Consider the following 12137-nt stretch of genomic DNA (forward strand, 5'->3'; position numbering starts at 1 on the left):
CCCCGCCGCCGCCCTCGGCCGCCCCGCACTTCTCGGAGGGGCCCGGCGCCCAGCTCCGGGTGAGGGACCCGCTGCCTTCTCCCGGGGTCCAGGAGCGGATTTCAGCGACGGAGGTCTGGGGCCCGGGCGATTACCACTGGCCCCGTACCGGGAAGAGAGATCCTCTGAAGAGGAAGTAGTAGACGCTTACAGTTTCTTGGAGGAATTTAACTGTTTGTACATCTGCGAGGGGTCTCGTTTTTCCTTTTTGGAAAGGGGTTTTCCATTTGGATGTGCTTACAAAAGGTGGGGGTCCTTGGCGAATTTGATCGCATTTCAGTTTGTGCAGAGGTTTTTAACGTGCTTTAAACTTGTGCGTGTCAGTTTAATAAGGCTGAGTAAAACTGGAAATTAGTTTCGATTGCCAGCGCCTTGTTGGCTTAGCAATTGGACATAACGTAAAAAAGTTTGTTATGTCAAGTCGAATTTTCTTACTATAAATTGAGAAGTGTCCTAACATTTTGAAAATGTGATATTCCTGAAACTGACTTTAAAAAAAAGCAGTTTCACACTAGTCCTTGATGAGCGTAGGCAAACGCGCTACTTCCCTACTTTTGAAAAGTGCTGCATTTGGTGACTTTTCAAAAGTACATTCATTTTCCAAGCTTGATTATTGCCCCCTTTCTGTGCCTTCTGAATTACTTATACTTATCTCTGGTTTTGCACTTAAGATATTCACATTCTAATTATTGCTCTGTTTTTCTTTGATTAGATGGTGAATTCTTTCAGGGATTTATTTTTTTTTAATTTTTTTTAAAGATGGTCTCACTATGTATTTGAGACTGACGTGGAACTCACTATGTAGCCCAGGCTGGTCTCAAACTCACAGCTATTGGAGTGCTGGGATTACAGGTGTGCGCCACCACACTTGGCTTTTCAGGGATAATTCTTAATCTCTTGCACTTGTGAGGCAGATGGAGCGCCACTGAGCTAAATCATCAGCCCTAGGATATTTTTTAAGGACTCTCAGGTGCCTGGCATACAGGCAAGGTGTATTGTATAAATAAATAAGCTAAATAAATTTAGACATTTCACTGCAATTCTTTGGATGGAGTTCTGCTTTTTAAAAATTTTTAGGAGAGCTGGGTTTTTTACTCTGTAGTTCTGCAGCCTGCCTTGCAAGCACAAGGGCTGGAGTACATTCCCAGTACCCCCCAAAATTAGTAGGCTTTCTGTACACAGGGCCTTAAATCCCTAGAAGAATTTGCACTATATTTGAAACAAAGTTGAAGAGATTTAAAAGTATTTTGCTGTAAAGAATATTATTCTTTGAGCATGTTGGCACACATCTAGCCGTTGAGGCTGAGTCAGGAGGAACCAGAGTTCAAGGCCAGCGTGGACTATGTAGAGACGTTGTCTCGAAGAAGAAAAAACCAAACCAAACCCTGGGTCACCTCTTAATCCTACAAGTTACATCAAAGGGTATTTCCTGTTGTTGTGTGAGAATGTTTACTAATGAAAATCTAGAGCTGACAGCCACTTTGAATAAGAACTAAAAATTCCAACAATGCTTTGTCTAGTCTTTATGAGGGATAAAGAACAAAATGTTTGTAAACATTACGGCTTAAGTATGGTCACTAACATAAAATCTTAATGTAAAAAAATGTTTTTATTGTAAAACTGATGTGTACTGAAAAAATTAAGACAATATACAAAAGTATATGAAAAAAAAAGGAGTAAGGAAAATACCAAGTCTTGCTATTCAGTAGCCCTAATGTATTTTTTAAATTAAAAAAAAGTTGTTTTTTTTTTTTGGTACCAGGGATCGAACTCAGGACCTTGTGCTTGCGAGGCAGGTGGCAGAACCACTGAGCTAAATCCCCAGCCCCCATAGCCCTAATGTTTTAATGAACAAACTTCAAAACGTATTTGTATGACATCAGCACGTTTTCTTTTTATATATGGGGTCGTGTTTCTAATTTTTCTCAGCAGTGTGCCTTGAGCATCTTTCCATGTATGTTTTTATACATGAAATGCATGGATAACATTCTGTTCTGTATGTACACCCTAATTTTTAAAAAAATCCATGTTCAAAATAAGACATTTAGGATGCGTTCATTTTTTTCTCACCTTAACACTCCATTAAGTCTTGCTGTAGATGTTTTTGCATACATAAATGACTGTCTCCTCATAGATTTTTAGAAATGGGGTTTCTGGGTTATAGAGAATGCTTTATTTGATTGATTGATTTATTTTTTTGGTTTTTTTGAGACAGGCTTTTGCTGTGTAGTTCAGGCTGGCCTTGAACTCAACATATAGCCCAGGCTGACCTAAAAAACACACTAGTCCTCCTGCTTTAGCCTCTCAAATGCTGGGATTAAAAGGCATACATTACCACACCTGAGAATGATTATTTTAAATACTTCTTCTGTGTCTTATATCGGCTTCTAGAAAAGTTGCCTCCATTTGGTATTCTCCCAAGATAGTGCATAAGAATACTAAATTTCTCACCCTTTTAAAGCATTGAGTTTTGTTTATTTATTTAATTGAGACAGGGTCATACTATCCAGTTCAGTTGGCCTTAAACTCACTGTGTAGTCGAGGCTGGCTTTGAACTCCTGGGGATCCTCCTGCCCCAACCTCCCAATGGCTGGGATTATAAGTGTGCACCATCGTGCCTTGGCTGAGTTTTGTCCACTTTAAAAAGCCTTAGTGAAAAAAAAAACCATGCAAATTTTCTTTACAATTCTCTACAATCAGTGAGGTTCCACATCCTGTTTATTTTGGGGTTCTAGGGACTGAACCATTCACACTGCTCTATCCCCAGCTCATTTAAAAAAAAATTTTGTGTGAGACAGGGTCTTACCAAGTTACTGAATTGTGCAGGCAGGGCTCCAACCTGCCATTCTCCTGTCTCAGCCTTCTAGAGTTTTGGGTTTACAGGCATGTGCCACCATGCCCAGCTTACACATCTTTTCATATGTTTATTGTCCTGACAAATATTTTGATGTTTTACCTGTAGCTCATGGTTGAGAGCTCAACAAGGAGAAACTTGGACAGAGGATGGATGCAAAAGCTCGAAATTGTTTGCTTCAGCATAGAGAAGCTCTGGAAAAGGATATCAAAACAGCATACATCATGGATCATATGATTAGTGATGGAGTTTTAACAATATTAGAGGAGGAAAGAGTAAGAAATCAGGTAAAACCATTTCAGACAGTCTACTTTTTTTCTTAAAATTTCAGAATTTGATACTGGTCTTCATTGATTTATGTTGCAAACATACTTATCACTGTATACTAAATTACTTAATTTTTTTTTTAGCCCAGTAACCATCAACGAGCAGCTACGCTAATTAAACTTATACTTAATAAAGATAATTATTCCTATATATCGTTCTACAATGCTCTGCTACACGAAGGATATAAAGATCTTGCTGCCCTTCTCCACAGTGGCGTGCCTATGCTTTCTTCCTCCAGTAGCAAAAACTCAGCTGGAGGAATAACTTCATATGGTTTGTATCCTTGATACCTTCTGTTACATTGCTATTATGATAGATACATCGCTCTGATATATTTGATGGCAGAAGTAATGTTCCAAAGAGAGTACGGTAGTTTCCCTGAAAAATGCATATGGAAAAATGGTAGTAGAGTTTCAGTTTAAATATTTTTTGCATGCATCCATGTTAACTCATTTTATTCTCACCTGGAGAACTATTTATTGCTAACATGCGTACTAACATGCGTACTAACATGCGTACCTTAATTTTTAGAGATAAGACTGACGGTAGCTCTTATTTTTCTTGCAGTTCTGTGTATTACAGAGTTTCTAGGAAAGAATAAAAATACTAAGACATCTGTGTACTTGAAAGAAGTTCCATAAACATCCTTCCCTTTACACTCACCTTCCCAGATTGCCTTTTTTTTTTTTTAAGTTGAGAGCTGGGGAGTGAACCCAGGGCTTCCTACCTGGTGAACAGGTGTTCTTTGTACTACTGAGCTTTTCTCCACTTTCCCAGCCTCCAGCAGAGACGACGTGGCTGGAGAGTCAGGAAGGGATAAGGTGTAGATGGAGACTTCTGTTGTCTTGAAGGGTGTATGTTTGCTTTTGTTTTCTGTATCCCAAGCGGCCAGAAAAGTTTTAAGTTAATGTGCTAACCGCTTATTTCTCTGGGAGATTCTGAGGCTAAGATCTTAGCCTTGCACTTTTCTGTTATTTTCTTTTTGTATTAAGTAGCCATTTCAGGGCTTGATTCATTCACGCTTGTTTTGGATTTCAGTCAGGACAGTGCTGTGTGAAGGTGGAGTACCGCAAAGGCCAGTTGTTTTTGTTACCAGGAAGAAGCTGGTGGCTGCAGTTCAGCAGAAGCTCTTGAAGCTGAAGGGTGAACCAGGGTGGGTCACCATCTATGGCATGGCCGGCTGCGGGAAGTCCGTGTTGGCTGCAGAAGCTGTTCGAGATCATTCACTCTTAGAAGGTAAGGTTTTTTAAAAAATTTAATTTTATTATTTTTATTTGTATTTATTTATTTTTTTCTGGCTATCGCCTTTTAAAAAAAGATGGATTTATTTATTTTTAAAGTCTTTATCAGTTAATTATAAACATGGATGAACAGCCAGAGTAACAGACCAAAACACACATGATAAAACACAAAACAGCTGTGCTAAATCAAGGTACACTTTGAGAGATGTTGGCCGTGCTGAATTACAGGAACCTCTTTTTCCTATAGTCTTTTTTTTTTCCTTTTGTAGTTTATATACTGGGTTTCTCATATAAGAGAAACTATGATATTTAAGCTTGTGCGTCTGATTTCACTTAACATTGTGCTCTCAAGGTGCATTCACTTTGCAGCAAATGACTTAAGTTCATCATTGTTCTTTATGGAAGAGTAGTACGTCATTGTGTATAAATACTACTCTTTTTATCCATTCCTCTGTTGATTGGTATATAGGCTGCTTCTAGGATTTAGCTTATATGTTTTGTTTTGTGTTTTGGTGCCAGGGATCAAACTCGGTCCTTGCACTTGCAAGACAGATGGCGGAACCACTGAGCTAAGTCCCTGGCCCCGATTTAGCTTATATGAATTGTGCTGCTATAAACATGGGTATGCATGTTTCACTGTGATATGATGTCTTTGACTTTTTCAAGAAGATACTCTTAGAAGAGGAATAGCTGTGTAAAATGGAATTTCTATTTGTAGTTGGATTTTTTGTTTTGTTTTGTTTTTTGAGACAGGGTCTCACTATGTAGTTGAGACTAACCTGGAACTCACTATGTAGCCCAGGTTGATCTCGAACTCCCGGTGATCCTCCTGCCTCAGCCTCGTGAGTGCTGGGATTACAGGCGTGCGCCAACATGCCCGGCCTATTTGTAGTTTTTTGAGGAATCTCCATACTGGCTTTCACAATGATTGTATCAGTTTGTTATCCTACCAAAAATGTAAAAGATTCCTTTCCACCCCCTGTGATCTTGCCAGGGTGTTATTGATTTCCTGATGATAGCCATCTTTTCCGGGAGCGAGATGGATTCTCAGTGTTGTTTTGATTTGCATTTCTTTACTGGCTAGTGACAAGCCTTTTTTTCTCATGTATTTATTGGCTGTTTGTACTTCTCAGAAGTGTCTATTCATTTCTGTTGTCCATTTTTTTAAATGGATCTTTTTTTGGCGGGGGGGGGTCTAATTTTTTGAATTCTTTATATATTCTAATATATCAGTCCTCTGTCCAACGAATGGCTGGTAACATTTTTTTCCCATTCTGTAGGTTGTCTCTTCACACTGTTGGTTTTTACCTTTGTTGTGCAGAAGCTGTTTAATCCCGTTTGTTGATTCTCACTCTGTATTATTTCTTGTGTCATTGGGAAAGTCCTTGCTTATGCCTATATCTTCTGGAGTTTTACCTATGTAATCTTCCAACAGATTGTTTCTGTTTTAATATTTAAATCTTTGATTTTTTTTTTTTTTTTTTTAGTTTAGTGAATGGTGAGAGATACTGTATGGATCCTGGTTCAGTCTTTGGCATGTGGGAAGCCATTTTTCCCAGAACCATTTGTTAAAGATGCTGTCTTTTATCCAGTGAAAACATTTGGTCTCTGTCAAAGATAAGGTAGCTGAGTGTACCTGGAGTTGTTTCTGCATCCTGTGTTCTGTTCCACTGATCCACAAATCTGTTTGTTTTGTTTTTTGCTAATACCATGCTGTTTTTATCACAGTAGCTTTGTAGTATAACTGGAAGTTAGGAGTTATGATGCCTCCTGACTTGCCCTTGTTACCCATTGTTTTTGCTGTTCTAGGTCTCTTCTGGTCTTGTTAGAATTTTACGATTGCTTTCTCTAGTTCTGTGAGGAATGCTATTGGTATTTTGATTGGAATCTTGTTAAATCTGTGTAACAGTTTTGGAAGTATGGCCATTTTTATAATATTTCTGCCTCTCTAGGAAAATGGGGACATCTTTCCATTTTCTGGTGTTCTGTTTAATTTCCTTTTCTCCTTTTTCTTTTCTCTCTCTTTTTTTGTTTGTTTTGTTCTGTGTGTTTGAGACAAGGTCTTGCTGTATAATTCAGGCTGGTCTTGAAATCGTTGTGTAGCCGAGGCTGACCCTGAACTCTTAGCAGTCTTCCTTCCGCATCTCCTCCCAAGCCTGGGATTACAGGAATGCACCACCATGCCTGGCTTGATTTCTTTTTTCAGGGCACTATAGTTTTCACATGTAGAGGTCTTTCACATCCTTGGTTAGGTTAATTCCTAAGTATTTAATTTTTCTTGATGCTGTTGTAGAAGGTGTTTTTCCCCTGATTTCTCAGGAATTCCTGACTTGAGTGTTGACTTTGTATACTGCTGCACTACTGAATTTGGTTATTCTAGAGTCTTGGTGGAATTTTTGGGATCTTCTATGAAGACAATCATGTCACTTACAAATAATGATAATAGTTTAACTTCTTCCTTTCCTGTCCATATCTCTTTTATTTTTTTCTCTCTCCTAACTACTTTAGCTAATGTTTTTAGAACCACGTTGAACAGGAATGGTGGTAGTGGACAGAGAGCGTATGTGTTGACTGCTGTGCATTGCTGGCTCAAGAGATAATTCTTCAAGCATTGTATTAGTTTCCTGTTGCAGCTGGTAATAAATTACCACAAACTTAGTGGCTTAAAACAACACATTTATATCTTGCAGTTCAGGAGGTTTTCACTTGGCCAAAATTCAGCTGCACTGAATTCCTTCAGGAAGCTCTCAGGAGAGTTTTTCCCCTTGAATTTTCTACCTTTTAGAGGAGGCTTGCATTCCTCTACTCCGGTTCCCTTTTCAAATCTGGCTGTGCGTGGTGTCTTCCTCTCTCCCTCCCTTTCTTTCCCTCTCCCTCCTCCCCTTCTTTCTCTTCTCTCTCTATCCTTTGCGTCTGTTTCACATTTCCTTTTCTGACTTCTGACCTTCTTACCTCTCTCATATAGGGGCCCTTCATTTCTTTGGGCTCATTTTATAATCGGGGTAATCTTAAAATCTTTAACTTGGTCAGACTGGCAAAATCTCTTTTGCCAAGTAAAGTAACATATTTACGGGTTCTGTGGATTTGGAAGTGGGTGTCTTTTGGGACAGTTATTCTGCTGATAGTGGGCACAATTAAATTTGGAATTTATTTTCTACCTTGCCTGTCAGAATGAGGCCTGGTTCGTAGGACAATTAAGTTCACAAAGGTATCAGAGGATACTTAATGTTCCTGCACTAAAGCTGATTCTCTTGTATCCGAACAACTGAGAAGATCGAAGAAAGCTTTTAAAAGGTTGTCCAGTTTATACTCCGCCTTCTGGCAGAACTAGACTTCTGCTTTATTAGCAGTGGAGTGTCTGTCTTGGAATAGAGTGCAGTAGGGAAGGAGTTTCTCACAAACTCGGTTCTGTTAGTGGTTCTCCTGTTAGGAATTCTGCCATGTATTTGACATCCTATATTAAACTATTAGAGGTAGTATGATTTTTTTTGGAGGGGGCACCAGGGATGAAACTTAGGACCTTGCCCTTGCCAGGCAGGTGCGGCACCACTGAGCTACATCCCCAGCCCCAGGTAGTACTATAATTAACTCTATTAGTTTCTTATCTTTGAAAGTAAACGTTCCTTGTATGTAAGCCCCAAGGAGAAAACCTGGGAGTTGACTATGAAACAGATGCATTTTTGTATGTAGGCTTTATAGATAGATTCCTTTGACGTCCTTTTCATGCTTCATCTGTTTGTGCATTCAGTAAATATTTGAGAGCCTGCTGCTCTGAGGTTGACAGTTTTGGACACAGAGTATCCAAAAAGAAGGACTAGTCTGTGCACCCGAGGATTTCGCTAATGAAACGAGAGTAAACATACATAATCAGATTACATACTGTATATGGGATAGATGGATCAGTAGGAGAAAGTATAAGGTACAGAGGAAGGATTGTCAGTTCGGAGGAAGAGGATGGTAGGGCAGTTGCCCTGAATGCGGTGACATTTTAGTTGGCATTTGGCGGAAGAATACAAGTGTGCTAGGTAGAGGTGGGGAGCAGGGATGGTGTGAAAAATAGGTGGCTGCTGCACTGAGGAAGGGTGTCCTTTCAGACACTTTGGCAGGTGCGCCACTGACCCCAGAGAGTGTGGTAGGTTCCCGGGTATTTATCAGGAGTAGGTGTCACTTTCTTAGTGCTTTGCTGCCTTCATTGGTGACTGCTGTCTGTGTAACACTTTTTGGGGAACCCAAAGACATTTTCTGACTTCCAGCAGAATTTTTTTTTTTTTTTTGCATACAAGTCATGATCAGTTAAGACAGTTTAGATGACAAATTGAATGGATTCAATTAGAAGCCACTAAGATTTAGAAACACGGAGTTTGGGGGACATCCATAGTGCACACAAGGCTTTAGTTTATAACTTCATAGCCTTTGTTAACAGCGCTCATTGCACTCTTGTCAGGAGGATGCCCTATTCCTAATTCTCAGTTTTAGTGCTCCCTCCAGCAGCACATACACTAATTCTTGGTTTTACCCCTTTGTCATTATAGAGATGTTCCCTGGGACTTACTTAGCTCCTTGCAAGTGTCAGAGCCAGAGAGTTTTAAACAATCTCTACTGAAAGTTTACCCCTGAGGATATCTTAAGATAAAATTGGCTTAGTTAGTGTGAAGAAATGTTTTCATTTCAATATTACAAACTTTCTAGCCGGATGTGGTGGCACACATCCGTGATCCCACCACTTAGGCTGGGAGGATCGCCATGAGTTTGAGGCCAGCCTGAACCACATGGTGAGACTCTGTCTCACAAAACCAAAATAAAGGAAAAAATTATGGGCCTTCTTTAAAATATATATTTATAAGATACCAATTTATAGGATTAAAAGATGCTCCTATTTTATTTTATTTTTTTTGGTCCCGGGGATCGAACTCGGGTCCTTGCGCTTGTGAAACAGGCAGCAGAACCACTGAGCTAAATCCCGGCCTTGTGCTCCTATTTTAATTGCTCTATATTACAATAATTTTCATTTTTAGGGTTTAAAATTGAACATAGAATAAGTGGCTCAGATTGTTATCTTGGAAGTTTTTAACCACTTCATTGAGAAAATCCCAGAGATATTATACCCGTGCAGAATATGTGAGCTTAACTCCTATCCTTCATGTTCAGAATATTGAGTTAATCATGTTCTTTAGCTTAGGGCTCATTACCATTTTAGGTCTTCACACGTTTTAGCTGCTTACCATTCTTATCAATCTCCTGTTTCAAGATTCCCTTTCTCATTTCCTTTCCTCTTTTTATATTAGAAGCAGTATAACCCTTCTACAGTTCTTAATGTATGTGCTTTGGAAATGCGTGTGTGTGTGCTTTTATGAAATGGGTGTGTTGTTTGTAAGCAGATATTTAAACATTTGCGTAAGTGTTATGGTATTATTTTGTTACTCCCATGACGCTTTTTATTTATTTATTCACCTTTTTAACTTTTTGGAGTACTGGGAATTGAACATGGAGCCACTGAGCTACATCCATAGCCCTTTTAAAAATTTGAGACAAGGTTGCCCTAAGTTCCTGAGTAGCCTAGGCTGATCTCAAGCTTGTGATCGTTGTGCCTCAGCCTCTTAGAGCCACACGTGGCTGACACTGTTTTAAAGATTTATCCTTGTTGCTGTCTATGAGTTTTGCTTGTATCATCCTGTTACAGCCTTACTATTGGTATTTAGCTTTTTAATCTCTTTGAAATCTGCCTTTATAGGTCCAGTAGTTCAGGGCTGTGTGTGTAGTTTAGTGATGGAGCACCTGCCTAGCTAACGTGTGTAAGGCCCTGGGTTTGATCTGCAGGACCTCAAACAAAAAAGAATACTTTCCTAAGGATTTTGATCTATGGGTCTGTGATTCTGAAGTACAGGATTACTGAAGTTTTGGCATTAATTTATTATAGGTACAAAACTCTTTAATAAATGCAGATAATAAATTCCAAACTTGTTTAAAACTGTGATTCTGCCAGGCATAGTGGCTCACACCTGTAATCCCAGCACTCGGGAGGCTGAGGCAGGTGGATCACTGTGAGTTTGAGACCAGCCTGGGCTACATAGTGAGTTCCACATCAGTCTGAACTACGTAGTGAAACCCTATCTCAAAAACAACAACAACAAATAACCCAAAAAACTGTGATTCCTATAGAAATGCATATGTTATCTTAGGGTAGTGCTTGGTATAAATTAAATGCTAGGATTTTAATTACTTATACCTGTACATTTAAAATAACCTGATTTTCTTTTGAAAATTTCACCTTTTTTTTTTTCTTATTTGTAGGTAAATTGTTGACATGTCTTTAAGCCATTTACATTACTGTATATGATGAGTTTATTTTTTATTTTTTTTTGGTGTTGTTGTTTTTTGAGACAGAGTCTCCCTATATAGTTATATTTGGCCTTGAACTCACTGTGTAGCTGACTTGAACTCCTGGCAATCTTCCCGCCTCAGCCTCTTGAGTGCTCAGATTATAGGTGTGTGTCATCATACTTGGCTGTATGCTGAGTTTTTAAAGCATGGATACTTTCTTCATAAACTGCCTACATACTTGTTTCTGTCCTTCCCAAGATTTCCTTGATGATGTTAGATTATTATTTGCCACCAAGTTAAATTTCATGTGGAGGGAGGATTTGATTTGTTTTATCTGAATAAAGGCAATTTTTCTAAGTACATTTCTCTGAATGGACTGGAAGAACAAGCCTATTCAAGGCTAAATTGCTCCATCTTGTGGCCAGAGTCAAGACTTTTAGATTCTTTCTGAAATGTGGAAATAATAGCTCAGTATGTAACTAAATGTTATATTGTGATGGTGGGATATTTGCAGTTTAATTGGTTACTAGACCTGTTTGTCTGCCTTCCTTTTGAAAGCCAGTGGCGTTTTGTTTTTGTTTGGCATGTATTTATAGTGCCCTGATTTTTTTTTTTTGTTTGTTTGTTTTTTGAGACAGGGTCTCACTGTATAGTTGAGACTGACCTGGAACTCACTGTGTAGCCCAGGCTGGTCTCAAACTCACGGCGATCCTCCTGCCTCAGCCTCCCGAGTTCTGGGATTACAGTGCCACCACACCTGGCTAGTGCCCTGATTTTTAAAAGTTGGGAGGGAAAGCTCTTTTAATGTAGGTGTTGAGTACCGAACTGGAGTAATTTTTGAAGTAGCTGCATCAAGATACTTTCTTGGCTTTGTCTTTAATTCCAGGATGATTTTAAAAAATTTTAACTAGAAAACACAACTTAAGTATAAATATTTATTTGTTTAATATTACAAAAGTAGTATTTTCATGTAAAAGAAGTAAAGGGTCTTTTCATTTGCCTTTCTCCCCTTTTTCTTGAATTCTAAATCCTGCTCTGAAAATAATCTTGGTTGACACTTTGGAGTGAAGTTTGCAGAATTCCCTGTGCACTTGCAGATATGTATGTACACAGGCCACTGCTGTAACATTAAGTGACGCCACAAGAATTTGCTGTTGAGTAATTGCTGACTTATTGGGAACTTCAGGAAGCTTTTTTTGAGACAAGGTCTCACTGTATAGTCCAGGGCCAGCTTTGAACTCACTATGTAGCCCAGGTTGACCTTGAACTCTTGGGTCCTCCTGCCTCAGCCTCCTGGTTTTTGCCACCACACCTGGCCAGGATTTTGTGTCTGCCTTCTTCTTCTTCTTCTTCTT

At 39.1% G+C, this 12137-nt stretch overlaps 1 protein-coding gene across 2 annotated transcripts in view; it reads left to right on the forward strand.

The window, feature by feature from the left end:
- Apaf1 (apoptotic peptidase activating factor 1) overlaps positions 1-12137 on the forward strand; it is an 80878-nt gene continuing 68741 nt past the window's right edge. Inside the window, exons 1-4 of one of the 2 annotated variants that reach the window (XM_010629145.2) lie at positions 1-59; positions 3002-3180; positions 3304-3493; positions 4259-4456. In XM_010629145.2, coding sequence (XP_010627447.1) covers positions 3043-3180; positions 3304-3493; positions 4259-4456 — 526 coding nt within the window. In that variant the 5' untranslated portion in view covers positions 1-59; positions 3002-3042. The other variant, XM_010629144.2, reaches the window with a different exon arrangement.

This window comes from Fukomys damarensis, unplaced genomic scaffold (genome assembly GCF_012274545.1).
Source record: "Fukomys damarensis isolate Sample0158 unplaced genomic scaffold, DMR_v1.0_HiC HiC_scaffold_15, whole genome shotgun sequence".
NCBI classification, from domain to species: Eukaryota; Metazoa; Chordata; class Mammalia; order Rodentia; family Bathyergidae; genus Fukomys; species Fukomys damarensis.